The 27,271-nt window shown below is 32.5% G+C and overlaps 2 protein-coding genes across 2 annotated transcripts in view; one reads left to right on the top strand and one right to left on the bottom strand.

Moving 5' to 3' along the window:
• The window catches only part of LOC138710934 (muscle-specific protein 20-like), a 106,080-nt gene that overhangs the window by 21,295 nt on the left and 57,514 nt on the right, over positions 1–27,271 (bottom strand). The window lies entirely within an intron of this gene.
• Positions 7,040–27,271, top strand: part of LOC138710935 (myophilin) — a 39,178-nt gene continuing 18,946 nt past the window's right edge. The window contains exon 1 of the mRNA XM_069842135.1: positions 7,040–7,197. Within this exon, the coding sequence (XP_069698236.1) occupies positions 7,192–7,197 (6 nt within the window). The 5' untranslated portion in view covers positions 7,040–7,191. The remainder of the gene's footprint in view (positions 7,198–27,271) is intronic.

The raw sequence follows: 27,271 nt of genomic DNA, 5'->3' as shown, positions 1-27,271 counted from the left end.
ATACAAAACCCAAGAACCTTTTAGAGAACAAGAATCACGAACTCTAATACAACAAAAGTATTCATTAGACACAGAACAATGCCGTACAATTTCTCTGCTACTTTTAAATGGTTACTATTGGTTAATATGAAATAAAATAAGCTTACTATAAATACAAAACCCAAGAACATTTTAGAGAACAAGAATCACGAACTCTAATACAACAAAAGTATTCATTAGACACAGAACAATGCCGTACAATTTCCCTGCTACTTTTAAATGGTTACTATTGGTTAATATGAAATAAAATAAGCTTACTATAAATACAAAACCCAAGAACCTTTTAGAGAACAAGAATCACGAACTCTAATACAACAAAAGTATTCATTAGACACAGAACAATGCCGTACAATTTCCCTGCTACTTTTAAATGGTTACTATTGGTTAATATGAAATAAAATAAGCTTACTATAAATACAAAACCCAAGAACATTTTAGAGAACAAGAATCACGAACTCTAATACAACAAAAGTATTCATTAGACACAGAACAATGCCGTACAATTTCCCTGCTACTTTTAAATGGTTACTATTGGTTAATATGAAATAAAATAAGCTTACTATAAATACAAAACCCAAGAACCTTTTAGAGAACAAGAATCACGAACTCTAATACAACAAAAGTATTCATTAGACACAGAACAATGCCGTACAATTTCCCTGCTACTTTTAAATGGTTACTATTGGTTAATATGAAATAAAAAAAACTTACTATAAATACAAAACCCAAGAACCTTTTAGAGAACAAGAATCACGAACTCTAATACAACAAAAGTATTCATTAGACACAGAACAATGCCGTACAATTTCCCTGCTACTTTTAAATGGTTACTATTGGTTAATATGAAATAAAATAAGCTTACTATAAATACAAAACCCAAGAACCTTTTAGAGAACAAGAATCACGAACTCTAATACAACAAAAGTATTCATTAGACACAGAACAATGCCGTACAATTTCCCTGCTACTTTTAAATGGTTACTATTGGTTAATATGAAATAAAATAAGCTTACTATAAATACAAAACCCAAGAACCTTTTAGAGAACAAGAATCACGAACTCTAATACAACAAAAGTATTCATTAGACACAGAACAATGCCGTACAATTTCCCTGCTACTTTTAAATGGTTACTATTGGTTAATATGAAATAAAATAAGCTTACTATAAATACAAAACCCAAGAACCTTTTAGAGAACAAGAATCACGAACTCTAATACAACAAAAGTATTCATTAGACACAGAACAATGCCGTACAATTTCCCTGCTATTTTTAAATGGTTACTATTGGTTAATATGAAATAAAATAAGCTTACTATAAATACAAAACCCAAGAACCTTTTAGAGAACAAGAATCACGAACTCTAATACAACAAAAGTATTCATTAGACACAGAACAATGCCGTACAATTTCCCTGCTACTTTTAAATGGTTACTATTGGTTAATAGGAAATAAAATAAGCTTACTATAAATACAAAACCCAAGAACATTTTAGAGAACAAGAATCACGAATTCTAATACAACAAAAGTATTCATTAGAGATAGAACAATGCCGTACAATTTCCCTGCTACTTGTAAATGGTTACTATTGGTTAATATGAAATAAAATAAGCTTACTATAAATAGAAAACCCAATAATCTTTTTAGATAACAGCAATCACAAACTCTATTGCAACAAAAGTATTTATTGGGGACAGAACAATACTATACAATTGTCCAGCTGCTTGCAAATAGTTACTGTTTGTTAATATGAAATGAAATAAGCTTAATAATAAATAGGAAACCCAATAATATTTCTAGATAACAAGAATCACAAATTGTAATGCAAAAGAAGCATTCATTAGAGACAGAATACTATCGTACAATTGCCCTGCTTCTTGCAAATTGCTCTATTAGTTAATATGAAATAAAATAAGCTTCCTATAAATAGGAAACTCAATAATCATTTTAGAGAACAAGAATAAAAACTCTAATAGCTTACAACAGAAGTATTCATTAGAGTCAAAAGGGTATCACACAATGGCCAAGACATAAAATTCAGGATTTTTTAAAATAAAACCATCTCACTGAATTGTAGCACCTAGTACATACAACTTCCAAATATTGAAAAAAAAAAGTCTACCAAGGCCTACATTGATTGGCTGATGGATGAGGTAAGAGATATAAGAGTTTTTCATAAACCTAAATAGAAGCGTGAAAAAGATTGGACTTTACCAAGCATTGAGATCCAATTGCAAAAATGTATTGTTATAACAACTGTAATCAATCCGTTTTCCGTTCAACGGCAACCGTTTACTTCAACTTTTTTTCTACAATTCGCTCTCTATTCTTTTTCCTCTTGCCCCTGTTTTTCTATTCCTTTCACAACTCCTCCCATTGAACGAGAAGTCATTAATTAACCTTATCTATACTAATAATAAAACTGTAACCTAAATATTTCTAGTGATTTTCGCTTTTAAACAAATAATTGGTGTCAGTATGTATAATGAACTATTCTGAGACCGAAAATCGCAAACGAGCGCAGAGCGAATATCGAACTTCGCCATATTCGATAAATTTGAACCGAACATAGCGCCTGTAATTCACGACACTAGTTCAGTGGTTACTTCCGTGTATTTATTCTTGTGTAGTTCTTATATGTAACAGTGAAAGACACTAGGAATCTGCTGTCAATAATTATTATGAAATTAAATTCATCCCGTAATTCTGGAAAAAGTTGCAGCGGTAAAAGAAGGAAAGTAAATGACAAAATCAATTCACATATGTGCAGTACAATAAATGGAAATGCATTCGAAATAAAAACGTGAACGGTTACAGCAAACACTAAAATGTTTTAATTCGACCCGTATAGCATCTCCTCTGCTATCAAAAATAGAATTGAAGTACGATATGAAGAGTTCGCGGGAAAAACGATGAATGTCACAGTTTTTTTAAGGTTGATGTCATTATCTAATTCAATGGATCACTACGAAATTTAATGTTGTTGTTATGAAAAATGGTAAAAAGGAGAATCATCACCACGAATACAGTAATTCTTTCCTATATTTTCTATAGAAACAGCACTACATATCGCAGTTATAGACTCAATTAGATCATTATCTAATCCTTAACAGAAATGACATTCATCGTTTTTCCCGCGAACTCTTCATATATTATTGGATTATTATTGTTATTATTATTATTATTATTATTATTATTATTATTATTATTATTATTATTAAATTTAATATTCTGACCCAATATTTAGGGTTTGCCTTGTGACACAGAATAGCTCATAATAAAATTTAAAATGAAAAATAAGGCCATACAAGCAGGTTTCAAACAAAAGAGATTAAGACATAAGGAAAAAAATAGAACCTAGTACAATTTTTGTTTGTATGTCTGTTACATTTTCTCGCGATAATGGCTACGAAAATTGATATGTGAAATTAGTTAGGGCCTTCTTAGTTTTTAGGCTATATGACATTCAAAATACTTTCTTTAGAAGGGGAGTTATAATTGAGACTGAAGTACATAAATCAAAATATGTCGCTTAATATTGATTTTATATGGCAATATTACATAACAAAAGTTGCTTTAAAATGTTTCCAACAGATTTTATTCTAAGCAAAATTTTTATAGGACCGATATTTAACGAGATAGAAGAGTTTCAAAATAACAATGCGCTTTATATCCGTGCCGCCTCAATCAGGTTGGTATAAGAAAATGAAAACAAATGACTGCGATTATTTAAGATGAAGATATTCATTTAACACTTTTTTGACCACGCCTCAACGAGTAAAACTCATATTCAGGAGATATACAGAAACTGATACATAATGTTGTACAACATAATATAACAAATCATGAAGCTACAGTCTGTGAAAAACATGAAACATGACAAGAATTAAAGAAAGAAAATGAACGAGAACACTAAGTATCACTGAAGTTTCAGAGAGAAAGAAGAAAATGTTTAAAACCATCAAATGAATAAGCCAACCAAAATAAATATTCTTTCCAAAAACGTTTTTTCTTAAACACTTCTTAAAACATCGGAAATTTAGTAAAACTTTGTATTCTAATGAAAGTTGATTATAAGTTGTTATTAAAAATGCTTAATCCCTTTCGTGCCATAGGTAAGTTACTGAGCCAATCTAGGAAAAAAAATATTTGTAGTAAGTGTAGCGAGTTATTAGTAACTATAGGCCTACTAAAAATCAACAGATATTATTTCAATCTCTCCCCACAACACCAAATCCTCGGCCTTTTTATTCGTGATTGATTCCCGTTTCCCCTCACTATCTCGACTATGGACAAGTTCACTACAATGTAATTAGTAATTATTCTTTACTGATTTACGTTATCACTTCTCTACTGTGTTAATATTATAAAAATTACCTGTCTGACTAGTTTCGACGTGGTGTCCGTTATTATCTGAAGCCTAGTGAGGTGCCGTGGTATCTTCTGTTCTCGTGTTATGGTAGATTGTGTCGTTAATCAGTAATTATATAAGTGTTAAAAGAGTATATCCAACAAATAATTCTTTCTTTAACTTGTATTGCTTTACAGTCTTAATATAATCGAGATGAAATAATGGAAAATGATCTTTGCAATAGTAGAAACCTTCTGTATTCTATAACCCCCTTAATTAGATAACTAGGCATTAAATTATGTCAAAGTTGGTACACCTTGTGCGAGTAATTGAAATTTATTGCATTCCTCGTCGTACTTTCGCACAGGAAGCAGAAGATTCACTGCAGATTTTGAGTTGTTACACCTGTTACCTCAAAGCCAACACTAACATCTAATTGGAAATTATGGGGATACACATATTTGTGAACTGAATCTAATTAAGTGACATTGTTCAAATACTTGCTTTAAATTTGTACACTTTCTGTACAAAACAATAATTATAAAGTAAGAGGCCATCTCTTTTACATAGTATATTACAGTGTACTAGCGGTGATGCATTCAACCGGTAAGGAGAAATTTTAACGTTTCATGAAAGCCACGGTAGTAGTTGAGAATTCCACATAGAACATGGATGTTGTCCGTTATCAAGATAACTTCCCCGTAGTTCAATCATCTTCACTGATTTGAGCACTTTTATTCTTTTTTGTGGGATCAGTTCGGCGTAGTGTCGTGCAATGTTCGAACATGGCAGAGGCAACCAAGACATTACAAACTTCGTCTTATTTCATACGGAAAACTAATAGCAAGATTTGTGCTAAAATCCTTAAGAGGTTAAAACATGAAGAGGTGGGAGTGGAGGGCAATGAATTTAAACAACGATTCTAGGGTAGATTCATTTTTTTGAATATTTCAATGCCTGAAATATCACGGTTATATAGCCTACTGAATTTAACGACTAGAATATTTAATCTGATAGGAAAGGTAATTTTAAGCTAGATTCGACATTGCACTATTTCAAAATTTTAATTCCTGTTGGCACTGCAATAATTATAGTAGCTGATGTAAAATATGCTAGTGTATCAACATCTATTCCTACAGTAAATATATGATGTGCTTATACTACAGATCCTAGTAAACCAATTGCTAATATAGCAAAGATTATTCCTAGATTTCCAAAGTTTCCTTTTTACCTCAATAGGCCTGCACTTATAAAGGTAGATCAAAACTTGGACTAATTCCACAGCTAAAAAAAATAAATAAGTAAAGAAAGAAAGAAAGAAAAAAAGAAAGAAAGAAAGAAAGAAAGAAAAAGAGAAAGAAAGAACGTAAGAAAGAAAGAAAGAAAGAAGGAAAGGAAAAAGAAAAGGAAAGGAAAGAAGAAAAGGAAAGGAAAGAAGGTAAGAAAGAAAGAAAGAAGGAAAGGAAAAAAGGAAAGAAAGAAGGAAGGAAGAAAGAAAGAAAGAAAGAAAGAAAAGAAAGAAAATAGAGGAAAGAAAGAAGGAAAGAAAAGAAAGAAAATAAAGAAAAGAAAGAAAATAAAGAAATGAAAGAAAGAAACGAAAGAAAGAAAGAAAGAAAAGAAAGAAACGAAAGAAAGAAAATAAAGAAAATAAAGAAAGAAAGAAAATAAAGAAAATAAAGAAAGAAAAGAAAGAAAAGAAAGAAAAGAAAGAAAGAAAAGAAAGAAAGAAAGAAAAGAAAGAAAATAAAAGAAAGAAAGAAGGAAAGAAAAGAAAGAAAATAAAGAAAAGAAAGAAGGAAAGAAAAGAAAGAAAATAAAGAAAAGCAAGAAACGAAAGAAAGAAAGAAAGAAAATAAAGAAAGAAGGAAAGAAAGAAGGAAACGTGACGATTTTAAGGTATATTCAGTACCAGAAAACAAGAAAATTGTATGGTAAATCCAACATTTAGAACATTATTTTCAACGTCTGAGAAAACAAGATTGTTCTAAGGTAGATTTAATATTTGGCATATTACAGAGACTGAAAACACTACATAGGTTACCACAGGAATTTCAACTTCTGACATATTTAAATATCTGAGAAAATGATGATCCAAGGATAAGTTCAACATTGAACTATTTCATTACCGGCATTCAAAAGTCAACGATTCTAAGACAAATTTTTTAAATAATCTCATTTCTATAAATAATATCTGAAACACACGACTTTTGGGCTTTGATTCAATTCTCTTTTAATTATATAAATTTCATGTTTTGTCTTTTAAAACCATTTTCTATTTTTTTTTTCGGTTTTAGTTTTATATGCAAATATCTATAGTTTAAGACTGAAACAACGGATGTAGTAATGATGCAACTTTTATAACTTTCTAGAAATTTCCACGAAGCTGGAACATGGTAACACAATATGGCGCCGGATCGTTGTCTTCTATTTGGGTGCTGAAAAGAGCAATGACGTCTTCTGAAGAGGGGAATCTGTGATTACACAAGGAAGAAGATGGAAGACACAGTCTAGATGAAGCGCATTATATTTAGGAGCCTCATCCATCTCTCTCCTGCTCTCTTCATCATTCCCACAAGCGGGTTTTCCCCTAATTCTAGCGTCGGGGCGCCCATGCAGACGTCGACATCGCAGAGGGAGGAAGATAGAGAATCATCGTGTATTTTTCCAGAGTGGTGCCAGGAACTCTCTGAAAAAGCTTGGCTTGGGTGTAACCCACTGTCAGTCGGTCGGAAGACGTCAAGTCGTTCAGTTCTTTCTTGCTTCCGCTTTGGTGCAGAGGAATTAAATAATCTACAACAATGCCGGTAAGATTTCACTCGGCCACCGTCTTCTGGATTCTTTCTTTCTGTATGACAATATTCTGTTTGGTAAAAATTGTTCAATGATCAATGGAAATTTGTTTAATTAAGCATTTACGGCACTTAGTAACATTTCATAATTTAGTCCTTATTCAGCTTCTAGTTTCATTATAGATTTATTAATTTGTCCTACAGAATAATATCTGTAATAATGACAATTAATATTTGAGGAGAAAAATTCGAACCCGGGTCCTTGGTTCTACGTACCAAGCGCTCTGACCACTGAGCTACGCCGAATTTAATCCACAACACCGGACCGAACCTCCCTCCTTCAATGTTTCCCTTTGTGGCATTAGGTTATTTTATTTAAATAATCAATTATATATATATATATATATATATATATATATATATATATATATATAATATCTTATATTAACAAAAAATCAAATTACCAGCAAATAACAAGAAAATCAATTATAAATATAAATATAAGACCAATAAAGAAAAAAATTTCTTAAAATAACAAAAATAAAGTGCCTGAATAAAGGGTTATCGTGATAGGATAAATAAAGTAATCTAAAATTACCTTTATTACATTTAATAGAATTAAACTATTACCTAAAACATAAAAAATTCTTGTGCATCATACACCAAAATGTATTGAAAACTATATTATATTAGAAAAATAAGCTAAATAAGCTAATGGGTTCATACCCCATTTATAAAGGAAATCCTCTCTTCTCTAATGACCAACAATTCAACAAAAATCCTCTTATTAACAACTCTAATAAGAGGTATATTAATTTAAATTTCATCTAATTCATGATTAGGGGCATGAATAGGGTTAGAAATTAATTTATTATCATTTATTCCTCTAATATCAACCAACAAAAATGTATACACAATGGAAGCCTCAATAAAGTACTTCATTGTACAAGCTCTAGCTTCATCAACTCTACTATTCCTAATTACTAGAAAATTAATAATTGAAGAATTATATACATTTTCTAACAATTATTTAACATCAGTAATTATTAACACACCCTTATTGTTAAAAAGTGGTGCTGCTCCCTTCCATTGATGATTTCCAAGCATTATAGAAGGATTAAGATGAAACAATTGTTTCATCTTAATAACCGTTCAAAAGATTGCTCCCTTAATATTAATTTCATATTTGACTCCAAGTTAGGCATATATGTTGACGTATATGTCCAATGTCAACTGCCATTATTCTGTAGGACAAATTAATAAATCTATAATTCTCATAGCTGCAGTGCATATGTCTGTACAGATTACTGTGCACTTAACTGCGGAATCCCGACCAAACAAGTCACTCAGCTGAGTGCGCTCCTAATATAATAGCAGTTGACATTGGACAAATACGTCAACATATATATCTAACTTGGAGTCAGGCCACAAAGGGAAACATTGAAGGAGGGAGGTTCGGTCCGGTGTTGTGGATTGAATTCGGCGTAGCTCAGTGGTCAGAGCGCTTGGTACGTAGAACCAAGGACCCGGGTTCAATCCCCGGCGCCGGAGCGAATTTTTCTCCTCAAATATTAAATATTAATTCTATTTTCATGTTTTTTGTTACGGGTGTGAACCACTGATTAGTGACGTGTATCAAAGTTGGTACTAGCTTTGTTTAGCCTAATAAATATAGGCTTACAGCTGTAATTTTGAAAGGCATATTTTTACTGTCACCACCATTAATAAAACTGCCAGTTATATCTGCTAGTTTTAATCTCTACAGCAAATACAGTTCTTGCTCTATCTTATTTTCGAGCGTCCCAATGAACTCATTTCCAGAGATTAATATTTTAATGCTTCAATAGTTGAAGCAGTTTGGACTTTCTCCATTGCTAATTGTCAAAAATTATTATAACAACGTTTCGAAGAGTGGATCTCTCTTCGTCTTCAGGTGAAAACCTAGTCTCGGATCAGTCAGACAGGCTAGCTGTTTGTAAAGATCCCCACAGTAGGTTTTCAACTGAAGACGAAGAGAGATCCACTCTTCGAAACGTTGTTATAATAATTTTTGACAATTATCAATGGAAAAAGTCCAAACTGCTCAACTATTGAAAAATTCACCGTTGCTCTCCCCCCCCCCCTTTCACTTAGATCATTTTAATACTTGTCTACAAATATTTTCGTGATTATACATCTTGATTACACAACTGTTAACACTGTATCACTTCGGAATATGTATTATAAGAACTTTATTGTGTTAAATTTTAACGTACCTTGTTAACATGTTTCGACCTATTTTCGGTCATCTTCGGAACTCGAAACATGTTAACAAGGTACGTTAAAATTGAACACAACAAAATTCTTATCATACATATTCCGAAATATTTTCGGCTAGCTCACAATGTCAAAAAAAAATACCTTTTAAATTAATTTCAACGTGTTTTATTTTTTCATATGTTACAAATATGTAGTCTTAACTTTAATTTCAGACCCAGAAACTTGTACCCGTAACCTAGTTCCTCTTAAAAGCCTAATTTTTGTGGTCCGAATTTTAATAGTTTCCTAATTCACTGCCTATATTTCACACACTAAAGAAGAGTAGATATGCCATTATCTTATAAAAATTTTAAAGATCAATCTCTTTACAGTTGGTTTTTTTCATCTCTTGTAAAATGGCTCCAAGTACAGGAGCTTATTTATTATTTAAAACTGTTTTGAAATAAGATGCATATTTCCCTTTCACTGCTTGTTACAAAATTGTATACATTAGTTAATTACCATAGTAACAAAACTCTGACATAATACTCGTAAGTGGAAACAAACTGAGACAGTTTCATTATCTCAGATAATAATTTTCAATCAGTGATAGGTCTAATTACATTTGAATCCAGTAGTGACGATAATGTGTTTGAGACTTCTACTTCATAAGAAAATAAAATTACTTCAAAACTGGGTACCCACCGGCTTAGCTCAGGCGGTAGTCGTGCTCGCCTGCTTATACGGGGCCGCTTTCGTGCATGGGTCCAATTCCTGTTTCGGTTAATTATCTCGTTGAGTTTTTCCGAGGTTTTCCCCCCAACTGTCTAAGTCTGACTTCGAATTTTCCAAATATAAGCTTCGATTTTTTTACTTGGTTATTTAACGACGCTGTATCAACTACGAGATTATTTAGCGTCGATGGATTTGGTGATAGCGAGATGATATTTGGCGAGATGAGGCTGAGGATTCGCCATAGATTACCTGACATTTGCCTTACGGTTGGGGAAAACTTCGGGAAAAACCCAACCAGTTAATCAGCCCAAGCGGGAATCGAACCCACGCCCGAGCGCAACTCCGGATCGGCAGGCAAGCGCCTTAACCGATCAAGCTACGCCGCGCCGGTGGCTATAAGCTTCGAAAATCCTAATTAAACATGAATTTTTAACATTGGTTTAAATAGGAGTTTCAAGGGAATAAATATTTATTTGAATTATCCGATGTCGAATTAGTTGATATCTGCTGTATTATTACTTATTATTATTATTATTATTATTGTTATTATTATTTTATTACTATTATTATTATTATTATTATTATTATTATTATTATTATTATTACGTAGGAAAAGCAAACCAAAATGTCCAAACTTTGAAATAATGGGGATAATGACGTGAAGATTTGTATCATGTAACAGGAGTAATTAAATAATTTTAATAAGACAGATCTAAGCAGATTAGTCTTAATTACACCACATATTCAACCATCCAACAGGATACGAGCAAATGACTATAATATATTTAGAGGAAAAGAAAATGTTTACTTTGTGTTCTCAATTCATTAACAGACCACGACAATATGTAGGCCTACAGTACGACGTCTTCTAGTTTGAAAACACTGGTCCAGAACATCAAGTTAAAATGTTGTTTAGTCTAAGTCAGGGCAGGTACAAATGTTATGTTACTTTTTATTTCATTGACCAAGGTCAAGGTACCTCTGTTCGCTTTACCGGCGTTCCGTTGAATAATTTCAAAAACATATGCCAACCAGAGACATTACCAACACTATTGTCTTTGACGCAGGGGGTTTTTTTTTTTAGAAGTGCAGCCAAATTCGTTAATTTATAAGCAATTGTAATGAAGGAATAACTTCAAGACATATAAAACAAAGGTTTGCTTTATAACCCCGTGCTTAAAAGTTTATTTATAGTCTGGATTCTTACAATGTTGAGTTTGTTTTGGCCTCACACACAGGCAGCTTTCTCTTCCAATCAACGGTCTCGAAATATTGTTTACTTACCTTTTAATTTTAAATTTTAGAGGTTTTTTTTACTAACTAGTGCATAAAGCGTTGTATTTGAAACAGTGCCAAGAGGGCAAAGCCTTCTTTGTTGTTTCTATCTTGTCAGAAAATACATTTTTGTTAAAAGGCTGTGATAACCGCCATACTCGCAATGTTAAATTCGTCATTTTTAGGTAGGGGAGTAGTGGGTACAGAGAGACACAAAATATTAAGACATATGTATGCAAGTGAAATTTCAAGTGTTTTTAAAATCAAGTGCAATAGAAATATACATTAAAACATGGAGTACAATAATATATAAAGAGAAATGTTAATAGATAAAGGACATCATATACAATGCGTGTTTGTCAAGAAAATGCAAATGTCTCGCTGTTCCCATTCAGGAGGGTACAGTGTGACACCAGTATCTATTAACGGACATTGAAATGATTTACATTTATTTCAAAAGAAAACAAAAACTTGCTGTCTCTTTATCTTGCCATGTTCTGTAGACTTATTTAGAATCATTTTGATGTCTGACTTCGAAACCATTGAAACATCTGGAACATTTGGAAAAGTGAATTTTCCACGATTTTTCAAACTTTTGCGAAAAAATAAAATGAATTTTTGGTGACAACAAAGCTTATAATTATAAGAATTTAATTTAATTCTTTATTATTTTTAATATATATATTTTTTAATTTTGTGAGTAATTTTTTATTTAAGAAACCATTAAAATGTAATGTATCCATTATTTTAAGCTATAGTTCCTAAATTGGTTACTAGTATGTTCATTTTTAATGTTAATTACCGGTAAATGTAATATAATTACAGTTTATTTTTGCAAATCATTGGTAAATGGGAACAGTGAGACGTCTCAGTGTACCCTTCAATAGCATATCTCACTGTTCCCTTTACGCATAGTTCGTTTAAAAATGCGCCATCACTTCAAAATCAAAACAAGAAAGACGAAACTTAGCCAAACATAACGTCAAATACCATAGTATTAGGTAATAAAACGTTCATATTTCTAATTTAATTTATATATCCAATATAACCTTTATTAAACACAAGCCAAAATTTTACTTCTAGAGTAAAAAATTACGAATTATTTTTTTCATCGCTCACCTTTATAACTAGAATCAAATCGAGTATGAAAATACTGTTACTTTACTCATGCAAAATACAACTCCACTGTTACAAACATTTCAACATCAAAATTTACCATCTAATAAAAAAAGTCTCACTGTTCTCCCTGTCTCACTGTACCCACTTCTCCCCTACATACTACAGAAGAACTATCAGCATTATTTGTATGAAATTTGGTATGCATGTAGCTGTATGTATTTTGTATATGCAGATATTTTGGCAGCGGAAATATTTGAAAACAATTATTTTCTAAATTAATATTAAAAAATAGCAATTTAGTAAACAAAATTGTAAAATAAAAATGTTACATAGACTCAACAAGGGCCGCAGAAATGTAGTGATGATTATTCTAAGACGTTATCAAATTTTGTTACTAACATTGACTAATAATTCCGAGCATTTTAGAACTGATACATCGACTCCTGTCAGATGGTCTCTGTTTAACACTCATTTTCAATCGGACCACATTTTGCACAAAGGAATCACTCCACATAATACCTAAGCTAAGAAAAATGCACTTAAAACTTAAACGTAAATATTAAAATCACAAATAAATACAATTCCATGGTTATTGCTTTAACAAAAAGCTTATTATCGGACATATCTTATTTGTTCTTATTCTCCACTCGTCTCCTTTCTGTGATTCAAATATCTTTAGCAACACTTTTCTTTCCCATACATTAATATTCCCCTCCATAGTTTTCCTTAGGACCAATGCTTCACTTCTACGTATCACTACAGGTCCTCAATTTTATCGTTCTACTTATGTATAAGCATAAGTTTTGTATAGCCTTATAGGCTCATCTCTGATACATGACTTAAAACATAAATATAAGCCCTCATCAGATATAGCAGATTGATCAGTCTAATGGATTTTCAAGGAAACCACTTTTATCAATTTCAATATGATGCCATCTAGCGACTACAAAAGAAGCCACGTTATAATCCTTATGGAATTTCATGGAGGAACTGTACTTCCATCTCACATATGAGCTATTCCATCTCAAATCGACCGAAATGTAGAGAAAATTGACCTTACAATTTCTAAATACAATGAAACTTTTTTGTACGTAGAGAACTGTGATACAATGCTTTGTGCAAAGTTTGAGGTATCAGAACTTCATAGTGTTTAAATTTTAAATATTTAAATTTATCGTATTTTCATAAAATTAGCAACTTTAAACTGTTGTAGCTCCGAAACCCTTTCACCCAATGATCAAAATCATGGTTTATTTTGATGGTGAGAAATTAAAGTTTATATTGACATATAAACAGTTTTCTTACTTTTTATGGAAATGGAGAAATTTAGATTTTTCCTCATTAAGACGCCTTTGCCTAGGAAAAAATATTTAAAACATATATAGTTACATTCCGCATTGAAAGTACAAATAAACACATATTTTTTATTGGTGGTATGTTGATAAGAAAGTATTGAAAATATCAAATAAAAAAATAAATAGTACGCGCGTGAACTAACCAGCTGACTGTGAGACGGGAGCTTAGCCGAGACAAGCAAGTCCAGGAGACAAACACGTCATGTGTCGTCTAGCAGTCATGGCTGTGCTAGCTATCACAGGTTTTCATAAACACAGGAATAAAATGACGCCCAATGCACGCTTATCTTCAGCTCTCGGCCAGTGCGAGCGGTACTGCGCCGTTCAAGTCTAGGCGTGTGAAAATAATCTATTTAATACCCTCGAAACTTATAGCCGTACCACTAAGCAAACAATGTCGAAACCCTCTTAATAATGCAAGGTTTTTTCTCAATATTTTTCTACATTTTTACAAATGATCAAAAAGCCTAAAAACAAGTAAAATCAGATTATCTGTCTCTCTGTGTACAATAAAAATAAGGATTACTTCTTAACATAACCTACCAAATGTCAGCTTCAAAATAAGCTCTCGTTCAATGTTCTGCAGTAAATGGTTCCAGAGTTCTGAGCGCTGAAAGAGGCTTGTTTTTATATCATCATCATCATCATCATCATCATCATCCTTCACGAATTAGGCCTCTGTAGACCTGTTTCGGCCCCATCTAGCAGTCTTCTTAACGGTCTTCCTGGTCGACGATGTCCTCTAGGTTTATATTGCATCATAATTTTTGGGATTCTTGAATTTTCCATTCTTCTTACATGATCTAGCCAATTGAATTTGTATCTGGTGATTTTTTCTTCTACTGACTCTACTTCTAATTGTTCTAAAATTTCTTCATTCCTTTTTCGGTCTAAAAGAGTATATCCTGCTGTTCTCCTGAAAAATTTCATTTCCGTTGCTTTGATTCTGTTCATGTCTTTTTTCTTTAATGTCCAAATCTCGCTTCCGTATAGAAGGGTGGGTAATGCTAGTGTATTATAGATTTTTGTACTAATTTAGCTTTTAATGTATTGTTTATTATTCCTAGAATTTGTGTAAATTTGGTAATTTTCTTGTTCACATCTTTTTCATTTTGATAAGATATTTCACAACCCAGATAATTGAAATTTTGCACTTGTTCGAGGCATTGGTTATTGTGTATTATCTTACTTCTCACTGGGTCTTGTCCTAAAAATGCCATTACTTTTGATTTTTGTGCTGAAATTTCCATCCCAAAATCTTTTAATATTTCATTTAATGTATGCAATCCTCTTTGTAAATTATCCTCTGAATTGGAAATTATGACTTGATCATCGGCATAGAGTAAGGTATTTAATGTTAGAGCACTGGTTATTTTGATTCATGATGTGTAGATTTGGTTCCATTTTAAAATAATTTCATTTATATAAATATTAAATAAAGTTGGTGATAGTGGACAACCTTGTCGAACTCCATTATTAACTAATTTTCTTTCGGATATACAGTTATTTATTTTGACACTTATTTTGCTGTCCGTGTAGATTTCTATTATATTTTGGAATAGCAAATTTGGAATATTTTTTTCTTGTAATATGTCGAATAAAAGGTCTCTTCGGACTTTATCAAAAGCTTTCACAAAATCAATAAAAGCTATATGGGTTTCTAAATTAAATTCTCTTGTTTTTTCCAACAATAGTTTGATACTAAATAATGGATCTACACATGATCTTCCTTTTCTAAAGCCATTTTGACACTCCAGAAGGAAAGTTTCAGCATGTTTTTTTAATTTGTCATTTAAAATCCTACTAAATATCTTATAACATGTGTTGAGGATACTAATCCCCCTATAGTTTTCAACATTCTGTTTATCTCCTGTTTTATATATGGGAATAATTACACTATTTTTCCATTCTTCCGGTAAAGTGGCAGTCAGATATATTCTGTTTAGAAATCTTAGTAATCTTTCTTGAAATAGATCTCCTGCATATTTATACAATTCTGAATTTAGATTATCTTCTCCAGGTGATTTACTATTTTTCGTCTTCTTTAATGCTTTTTGTAGTTCTTCTTTTGTAATGCATTGTTCATCTGGGCTTGTTTTTATAAAATACGCTAAATTTGTCGCTCAATAATACGAAAACCGTTTGCCTTTCGATAGTATATTTTTGAAAGTGCACTCCCCTCAGCACCTTTTATAAGTAGGGAAAAAATTAGAGTATAAAAAATGCGAGGTTTTTTACTGATCGATTTCATATGGAATAGTCCATATACTGTATATGATCAGGAATATAAGGCTATACAAAACTTATGCTTATGAGTTCGAATTCTATGTAAGGAATGATTAAGTTATGGTTATATATAAGTAGAAAGATCAAGTTGAGGATGTATAAAACCTTTATGAAACCTAAAGATATTGTTGCTAAAGATATTTGGATCAGAGTAAGGAGACGAATGGAGAATAAGAACAAATAAGAAATCAGAGGCCTGTACATAGATAGCATTAAGATAGGCAGACTGAAAACATTTTTTTTTTTTGCTGCGATCTTCTTTGTTTAGCAGCTTACATTCTAATGCCTCCTCAGGTTAAATAATATTCCCATAACGCGGATAGAAAAAATATAAAGTTCGTTTGGTTATATTTTGAAACCAAAGACAAGTTTTCATCCTTCCTCTATAATTTAAGATCGACAGGTTTGAAAGTTTCATATAAAGGGGCTACGATGTGATTGTCAGCAGATTCTCCAAGCCAATTGTTTTATATAAGCAAACAAATCTGAACTAGGTGTATATTTTACTTGCTAGTTCCGCTATGATATTATTATGTTATCATATTAGCATCGTTTCATTAGTTTAACAGTCTATATTAAACCTTATTGTAGTCTAAAAGTAAAAAAGTAATTATTATACAAGATAGTACGCTACAGTAACAGGAGCAACAACAACAATTTCAGTAATATCAATCAACCAATTAATCAATGTCTTTATTAAGTTGAGAACCTCAAATTAGAGGCCATGGACTTCGACAAAATACAGTAAGCCTACATAATGACACAAAAAACCGCTAAATTACATGCTAAAAATGCATTAATACTATAAGAAGGATTTATAATTAACGAGCTATGAATAATTTATTACAATTGTTGACTCCTAAAATTGTATTCCAATACCAAAAACTGTTAATATCGTAGAACAATGAAAAATAAAACAGAAATAGAAGAAACATAACGTAATTTAAAAATGGATAAAGTCTTAATCGATCAACCTACCATTCGTCCTTTAGCAGGGTACAAAAAGTATGGATAGTCAATATGAGTAATAGGGTAACTTAGTCGGAATAGGGTCAAAAATGACAAAAATCAAGATGACGCTTAACAACGTAGTATTTATTAAACATAAAATATACCAAAATTTATATTAGTCTTTAAGCAACAAATCACATTAGTGTTAAATTCAATAATAACAAAAACCTATGAACGATATATGTCAATTTCACTTTACTGCATGACCCTATTCATCCTACCAAGTTAGACTAAATCGGGCCAACCATTAGGGCGAATGGGGTCACTATTACAAAGTTCTTTTGGATCACCAAAAACAAGAAATAAGTTCCAAATGTTAATAATTCAATCTGCATTTGCCATAAATGAACTTCTTCTTTCTCTTGGCCCCAACACAATGTTCGTGGTACCATTCTTTTCCGCCTCCCATGCATTGAATCCAGTCTCCAAGTTTCTCTGAGCGAGGATCACTATATTTCACGGAACAGGATCTACAGGTCCTTTTCTTGTTCCTGATTGAACGTTTTTGACCACCTTTATTTTTTAACAGCCTATCTTCACCGCTTTGCAGACGCGCTGTAGACATGAATACGGAACTCCATACAGATCGGCTGCATGGCGTTGACTCCTCCCCTCTTGAAATGCCTTAATGGCTTTCTGCATTTGGTCTTCAGTCCATGCACGAGACGTATTGTTTATATTACTAGGCATATGAGACAAATATATGAATAAATGGACTTAAAATCCATGTATAGACATTGACCCCATTTACCCGTAATTGTGTGACCCTATTCACCCGAAATGTAGTGACATTAGAAACCATAGGTTGGTACTACTGACGTAACCTTTACAGCATCCTCAATGCCATAACCTATAGTATAAGAAATGCACTTGAGTCTATGAACAATTCAGGGAAATTCTTAACTACGTTCATTGCACAATAACGGAAACCTTAAAAACGATCATTTAAAATACAAACTACAAATAGCTCTTACCTTTTACAAGTCTTCTTCCCTCTATTATTCACAGTTTTAACACAAACATTAACCACAAACTTTGGCGCCAAACACTTAGAAGAAGTTATACTGATTGACGATAGATGGAACTACATGATAGAAAACATTTATGCTTGCCGTGGGAAAGAAATATCTGAAACTGACCCGATTCAACCACTGACCCGATTCCGACTAAGTTACCCTAATATCACACAAAAGCTCTAATGCATAAACACAATGTGAAACACCTGAAATGACTACATCTTCCTTAATTTATGCCCTGTTTCACCAGGGAGTGAAACAAGGATGCCCATTGTCACCAGCAATTTTTAATGTATATATAGACGCAGTCATTGAAGAATGGCAAAGTATTTTAAAAGAACATTTTATAGTCGGCAAAGAGAGCATAGACACTCTTTTGTTTGCCGATGATCAAGTGATTTTTAGTAATTCAGAGGACGATTTGCAAATAGCAACAAATAAGTTATTAAAAGTTATTAAAGATTATAATCTTAAAATATCTTTAACAAAAACTAAAGCAATGGGCTTTCTGGGGACTGGGCATCTAAGGACCAAAATAGTAATAGAGGATAAAATAATTGAGCAGGTGAGTAGTTTCAATTATTTGGGTTGCAACGTATCCTATTGCGAAAATAACGATGTTATCAACAAAATAAATAAATTCCAGAGAATGTGCGGTACAATAAAAAGAACTTTATCACGGAAAACACTAAACGAGACCCAACTAAAATTCTATAAAGTAATGGCAGTCCCTGTTCTTATGTATGGCAGCGAAAACTCGATCAGAAAGAAGAAGGATAGAGGCTGCAGAGATGAGATTTTTTGAGATCAGTGGCAGGTTGCACTCTATTGGACCAGAAAAGAAGCACAGACATGAGGACGGAACTGGGAATTTTCAACTTAAACGACAGATTAGCAAGACAAAAGAAAAACTGGAAAGAACATATATTAAGGATGAATGAAGGCAGATTCCCAAAAAAATACTGAACTACAGACCGGAAGGAAGGAGGAATGTCGGAATGCCCCGCAATAGATGAGAGGACACTTTCCAAGAGGAAGGAACAGGCCACCAGGCCTAAACCTTGAAGATGATGATGATATTTATTTCTACAGGGAATACGAGATGTTAAACCAAGACTTGACAGTAACAAGAATGATACTGAGCCGCAGGCAAAGAAATGAGTCTGCGGCCCGAGGTGATGGGGAAGCTGTTTTGTTTTTCAAACTCTATTAATAAAACGACATCATCATATTGCAGAATCATAAGTGGGCGTGGCCACGTTCTACAGTCCAAATATAAAACTGTTAATCGTAACAGAAGTGGTCTGTATGGAGTGAGAGGTCTAGTATGAATGGTGTGGATTACACGTTATTTGACAGTCTGTTGATACGTATTATTTATTTATTTACTTCTTCGTTATTTTATAACGCTTTATCAATTGCTTTATTTCTCTAGCGTCTGAGTGAGATGAAGGTGGTAATGCCAGCGAAATGAGCCCAGGGTACAGCGTTGAAAGTTACCTAACTTTTGCTCTTAATGGGTTGAGGGAAAACCCCCGGAAAAAAATTCAACCAAGTAACTTGTCTCAATCAAGATTTGAACTCAAGGCCTCTCGTTTCATGGTCAGATATGCTAACCGTTACTCCACAGCGGTGGACTTGATAAGTCTTGCTTAGCAGTAAATTACGATTATGCATCTCATTCCTCACGGGTTCATTCTTTTCCCTGTCGACCTGTAAACATCGTTATAGGGAGAATACAGCTTTCAAAGAGCCTTTGTTTAAATCTATGAGTATATACAAGATATTTCTGTACGTAACATTAAGCGAACAAATTGAGATTCCCATGACGTATAATCGGCACGACTTTAGGACCTCACTAATCCAATACTAGATATTGTGCTCACAACGGACACGCATTCACATCGTAGGCCTAACTGTATTTGCTTTCCATATAGTGTTCAGACTGTGTTAAATGTAATAATTCTTGCAAATCTAGTCTTTCAGGTAAAGCTTCCTGTAAAGCAGATTTGAATAATTTCAAGGGAAAAATTGTTCCGGGGCCGGGTATCGATCCCGGGACCTCTGTTTGAACGTACCAGCGCTCTGCCAACTGAGCTACCCGGGAACTCCACCCGACACCGTCTCAACTTTTCCCTTTATATCCACACAACTCGCGCGGGCTGACGAAACGCCAGAGACCTACATCGAGTGCACACAAACTTTGTGTGACTTGGAATTGTGGTTTTCTGTTAACGTACACAGTGACGTATATATTATGCAAATCTAGTCTTTCAGGTAAAGCTTCATGTAAAGCAGATTTGAATAATTTCAAGGGAAAAATTGTTCCGGGGCCGGGTATCGATCCCGGGACCTCTAGTTGAACGTACCAGCGCTCTGCCAACTGAGCTGAGAAAGTAATAATTCTTGTGTTATTTCGACTGAAAATATGTATTACTCTTATTATTATTACTATAATCATCATCATCATCATCATCATCATCATCATCCTTGTATGTATTGGGCCTAGTGGCCCGTTACGGTCTCTTGCCAACGCTTGAACAATAATAATAATAATAATAATAATAATAATAATAATAATAATAATAATAATAATAATAATAACAATAATAACAATAATAATAACAATAACAATAATAATAATAATAATATTATTATTATTATTATTATTATTATTATTATTATTATTGTTGTTGTTGTTATTATTGAAGAAGAGTTAAATATGCTTATAGGGCATTCGGAGTTCAGCATATACCATTGGGTACATAGGCGTCTTCTTAGCGAACATCCCCCCATTATAATATAAAAATTAGTTATTTAACGTAAATTATATAACATAACAGAAGTAAATTGAAATAAACATAAAGAAAATTAGGGTTATGACACAGTCTAGTATGTATATACAGTCACGAAGCTCAATATGTAGTAAATATGCATCCAAAGATAGTTGCTAACCACTAGGATCGCTAATATCGCTTCATTATAGACAATGTGAAATAGTACCGGCACAGTCTATTGTTTCTAGCACCCTCACAGCTCAAGCTTCGTGACTGTATATACTAGACTGTGGTTAAGAGACAGAGATTGAAAACACAGGATCGGTTTGAATGGAAGGCTGTGATTAGGAAGGCCAAAGTTATACTGAAAGGATCATAGTGTCATAGAAGAAGAAGAAGAAGAAGAAGAAGAAGAAGAAGAAGAAGAAGAAGAAGAAGAAGAAGAAGAAAAGAAAAAGAAGAAATCTAAATAATGTAACTAAGCATTGCTTTAAACATAAACGCTTTATATTGCTTTAGATTTAGGCCTATATATTAGTTTCTTTTGTACTGTATTTCCAAGGGCAGAATAAATGAAGTAGATTTGCTTCTGTTATTTTATACTAGCTTAAATTACCCGGCGTTGCCCGGGTTTTAAATTTTGGTCTATTTCTAAATAAACTGTTTGTTAGACTTATCGGAGACCTCGGGAAGGGAACTATATAAAACCAAAACGAACCATATTTACTTATGTTTTCTCCTCCCTAGTGACGAATATTAAAGAAAGTGCCACTAATATCCAAAGAAACTGACTAATCGAAATAATTCCATCTCACCTATGAATAGAGTTTTAACAACATTAAGACCTTATGCTACAGGGATATTTAAGATATTTAACATTGTGATTGATGATAACATTTATCGTACCATGGCATTATGCATTATTAAGTCTTTCTGCCCACAATATATTTAATTTCCTTCAAGGCCAAACTACAATCTGTAACGGATCGATTCAATCAAATACATGGATTTCAGGGTGTTTTGCAGTAACGGAGACTATACTCATCAGAATTCACTCTCCTGGAGAAGGCAATGTAGAACACTACCACAACAGAAAATCATATTTTTCTATAAACGGCCAAGTCATTAGTGACCATAACTTATTAATAAGAGACGGGTTAACAGTAACAGTAAAATAGGCTCTATATTATTATTGCAATATTATAATATTGTAATATTATCACAAATATTACTATAACTTATAATAATTGCTTAAAATCGAATGGCTATAATAGCAATATGTGGGATAAAAACATCATCTTCTTTCGTTTTTCCTGTTAATATTGCCACTCATATTACGTTTCGCATGAGTTTTTGACACAAATTCTTGTTAGTGCATAATTTTGGTGAGTCAGTATTTCGCAATAGTAGGTCTACTATGGCTATTCAATATTAAGTAAATTATGTGGTAGCAATCCTTGTAGTTTGAAAGAATTCTAGAATTCAATTGGATAAAACAGTCTGCTCACTATCTACAAAACTGCATCGAGGAATTCATAATACGGTCCTGGACTGCGTAAAGATACTTATTGCATGAATTATCTAGTTTTAGCCTTCGTGATCTGTAACAACAATGTAATTTAATTTCGTGTCAAAATTTCCAAGGCCTCGTGAAAGTCTATGTTGAATACAACAGACAATAATAAAGAACAATTGACTGTAGAAGATTTTGCATTTTAATATAATACATGAATATTTGATCTATTTATTTTTATTTTTTATATATTTAATTAATTTAACTTCCATTTGCACAATTTTAATGTAGCCTATGTTCTTCTCCTGGTTATGAAGGTTAAATGTGCAAACTTTGGCACATATCGGTCAAAGCGTGTAGATTTGTATAGAGAAAACACACACACATACATACATACATACCCACATTCAATTTTATGTATTAAGATAAGTTAGAAAATAACTAAATAACTAATTTAAGTTATGTTACGAAGAGGGGGGAATGTCCACTAAGAAGTACCTATACAGGCTACCCAATGATATTTTCTAAACTCCGAACGCACTATAATCATTATAACTTCCTGAAAATTATAGAAAGTTATCCAAAAAGATGGCATGAACAAGTAGTCAACACGTTTATAACAAATATCTATAAAAGTAAACCGAAAGGAAGGCGAAGGAGACAGAGTGACCAGTTTTAAGCAATCTTAATCTTTGCTGATGTGGATCTGAAACAGATGTAATGATCTTAACCGTTATGTTAATTATGATTATTCCACTTCACGCATCGTCTCTGTATTCCTCATCCTTCACTGTTGCTACCTCTCGTCACTGGAACTCTCTGCCGCCTGAAGTCAAGGGCTGCCGAACATTGAATTCTTTCAAATCCAAGTTAGAAAATTATCTTATGACGAGTTGCCAAACTAACTTACTATTATGACAAGTGTTGTATTGCATGTTTCCACGTATTCACATTTTTTTATGTTCTAATGATATTCAACTTATTTTATATTTTTGTTTTCATATTTTCCGATAATGTTATATCTCTAATGTGATAAGTTGAGCTATATATAATCTTAATTTTCCTTATTGTGTGTACTTAGAAATATTGTATTCACTGTATACTTTGTACTGCACTATTTTATTACTATTATTATTATTATTATTATTATTATTATTATTATTATTATTATTATCATCATCATCATCATTATTACTATTCTTATTCTTATTATTATTATTATTATTATTATTATTATTATTATTATTATTATGAATAATTGTCTTTTTTTTGTATGCCTCATTTATTTTGACCTGCTGTTCACATATTATTATGCTTTTTTCTTTCTTTCTGTATGTTATATACTATGTCTGATTTCTTCTTATTTGTTGTTTATTTTTTATTATTATTATTATCTTATTCAGTTTTGTGTGTAAAATTGTAGTGTAATTTGTAAATTTGTAGTGTTTTTGTAACGCAGTCTTTACTCCTGGTTGAGTGTTAGAGAAGGCCGTATGGCCTTAATTCTGCCAGGTTAAATAAATCATTATTATTATTATTATTATTATTATTATTATTATTATTATTATTATTATTATTATATGTGGCTGAAAATATATATCTGCAACTTTATGTCGCATATTCTGTACTTACAAAATATTTATTTGTGCGTTACATTGTAAATCCTCATACAATTCGCGTAATAATTAATAACAACGCAATTTATCGCAATTTGAAGTTATTTTCCGTTAAATATGTACAGTACCAATTACAGATATTCATTTTAAGCAGACAGGAAATACTGAAGTTGTGTACACACTACAATAAGATCACTGCTGTAATGTAACAAAATATTAAGTCTATAATTAAAGGCGTATTTTATTAGTGATATAATTGCATTCTTTTCTTTGAAATTAATAGTTGCGAACTTAGTGTTCACCAATTTAATCCGCACAATTATTAAACGCCAGCTGTGAAGATTATAAAAGTTTTGGCACCTCGCTGCTGTTAGTCCGTTACGCCAAGTGTGCCGCACCAACCAATGAAAGACAGGTGTTGTCCTGACGTAGCTGCAAGTACTAGATAATTTTTGTCGCCGAGGAAAATACAAATAGAATTGGCCAGAAGCAAATGGTACATGTATTTTATTAAAGGACACATACTTATAACGAGCGTCAAGTATGAAGACGTCCAAGGTTAGAGCAATTCCGCTCACTAACAGTCATATGGTTTCATGAGTCAATGAGGTTTACTCAGTTGTTTATCACTAAAATAGACACATCAGCAGGTTGATTGATAATTTACATACTAGTATAGATTAACAGCATCTATACTTAGGGAAAAAAGAAATATCAATTATTTTACATAAAGAGTGTAATATTCTTTAGCTATGTGTGTCAGAAAAATGAATTACAATGTTGCCGAAATAATAATCACTTGAGCACTTAGCAACTAAGGAAAATTCCTTCGTAAGAACATACGATTGTGTATTCGCAGAAGAGGTGTGAATCGGGCCGCCTTCGTAAATTGACATATGAAATTTACTTCTGAAAATCTAGGAATAATAATAATAATAATAATAATAATAATAATAATAATAATAATAATAATAATTCTTTATTTATACTGGCAGAGTTAAGGCCATAGGGCCTTCTCTTACACTCTACCAGATCACAAAGTATACAAGCAGTTAAAATGTAACAAAACGTTAAAGAACAGATCACTAACATATTACAAAAAAAAATAATAGCATAACAAAATCGACACTAAACAACATGAAAATAATACCATAATAGAAAAAAGAAAATAAAATACATTGGAATATAGCAAAAGCAACTCATTTAGTACAAATGGTTAATATGGAAAACGTAAGGAAGAATATAACAAAATAGAATGTAATAAAATAATAATAAAAAAAGAAAAAAAAAGAAAATTAAATAAAATTCACAATAAAAGGCTATGATAATAAATTCATCAGCTGATGAAGAGAACAAAAAGGGGAAAGGAAGGAAAAGAAATATATAGTCTATATTTTTACAAAACTATCGCAGAGAAAAGGACTTATAACTGAAAAGAATCTGAATTGAAAAAAGTGCAATTTTAATTTATTTTTGAAACTAGGCAATGTCCGACAGTCTCTGACATGTGGTAGAGAGTTCCAGAGATGAGCTGCAGAGACAGTGAAAGATGAAGAGTAGAAGGATGTTCTGTGTTTAGGAATGGAGAGTGTGATATGGTGTTGTGAGCGAGTATCTATTTCGTGATATGAAATCAGTAGTGACAAAATTTCACACGGGTAGAAAAATGTTACATTGAAGATTCAGTATGATATACTCACCATAACAACATAATCATCAAAATTATAATGCGAAGAAAATTGCAAATAGTCCAAATAGGTAACAATTTCAATGGTCCCTTGCTGCCATTCACTTACGAAGGATGTACTTGACTTCGGAAGCTCATAACCGAAAAAATGCATATAATCTAAATCACTCATCACAAAAACAGTGGTATGAGTCATTTCCATGCGCGTCTTACCATGAGAGACACTTGCATTAACACCTATTCAAGGTCTAAGAGAAGAACTTTGGTAATGCAAAGAAGCAAAATGTCAATATAATAGGGCCAAAAACACGCATACGAACATTTCAACGTCGTGACTATGTTGCTATATTTCCCTTAAACAGTTTCACAAAATCTTTGCTTAAAATATTTAAGCTATGGTACTTGAACAACAAACATTTTTTCTGCTGATGTCATAGTGTTGCTCAGCTATTCAGTCTTCAAAGTGCAGGTGTGGGATTTCAACGAAGTGATCAAAGCAAAGTGGAACTGAACAATATGCACATCTGACGAAAGCCACATTTTCACCTTCAACGTCACTTCCGCATCAAGCAGTTTTAAATTATGTAACTATCATAAGACAAGCTGAAGCTGACTTCATGGGAAACAATCTGTAGCAATAAACTTTAAAAGAGTAAGTAATGTCACAATTTGATAGGTCGAAGGCGTATAGATCTTCAGTTCACTTTTGGCATCTGCAAATGTGGGCACTAGAAGCATCTAAAGTGGTTGGCCTGGACAATTTCAAACCTTCAGTTACTTTTATCAACAACTTCAAAGCTGAACATGGCTTTTCTTCCTGACATGTTACTACGTTCATCACACGTAAGGACACAGACGAAGATCACGGTATTCATCAGAAGGCACAAGAATTTGTGGAGGAAGTGAACAGATATCTAACAGAGGGGAGTATGGACAAATAAAATGTTTGAAACAGTGACTAAAGTCAATGTGATTATGAAATATCTTCATTGTCAACACTATCTCACAGAAGAGAGAAAACTACAGCTGGTGTGTTGCAGTCTGGGCATAGCTCTACATACAATTATACAATAATTGAATATCTCCCGGGAATAAAGGTATAAGTTGCATTATTTCCCTATTCAGATATGCCCTTATTCCGGGGAGTATTCTATTGCTGTGGCGTTATCAATGAGTGGCAGATCAGCTAACAACCTGATTTCAAGAAACACAAGACACTTTTGGCCAAAATGTTTCAAAGAAACTTGAAGCAACATGTCCACGAAACAAACATTCATGTGAAGGAAAGTAAAAGTGGAAAAATGACGAAAGAGCAAACGAAACGTTTTTCAGTCCTTGGTAAACATGTAAGTGAGAAGAGCCTATTGGTGTGTGATTTCTGATCAGGCTATAAAGATCGTACTCTCTTAGATGAAAATATTCAGAACAAAGATGTTACGCCCAAAATATTGCCACCGAAGA

This window comes from Periplaneta americana, chromosome 12, assembly GCF_040183065.1.
Source record: "Periplaneta americana isolate PAMFEO1 chromosome 12, P.americana_PAMFEO1_priV1, whole genome shotgun sequence".
In the NCBI taxonomy this organism is placed as follows: domain Eukaryota; kingdom Metazoa; phylum Arthropoda; class Insecta; order Blattodea; family Blattidae; genus Periplaneta; species Periplaneta americana.
This window is presented reverse-complemented; position numbering and strand designations above follow the sequence as displayed.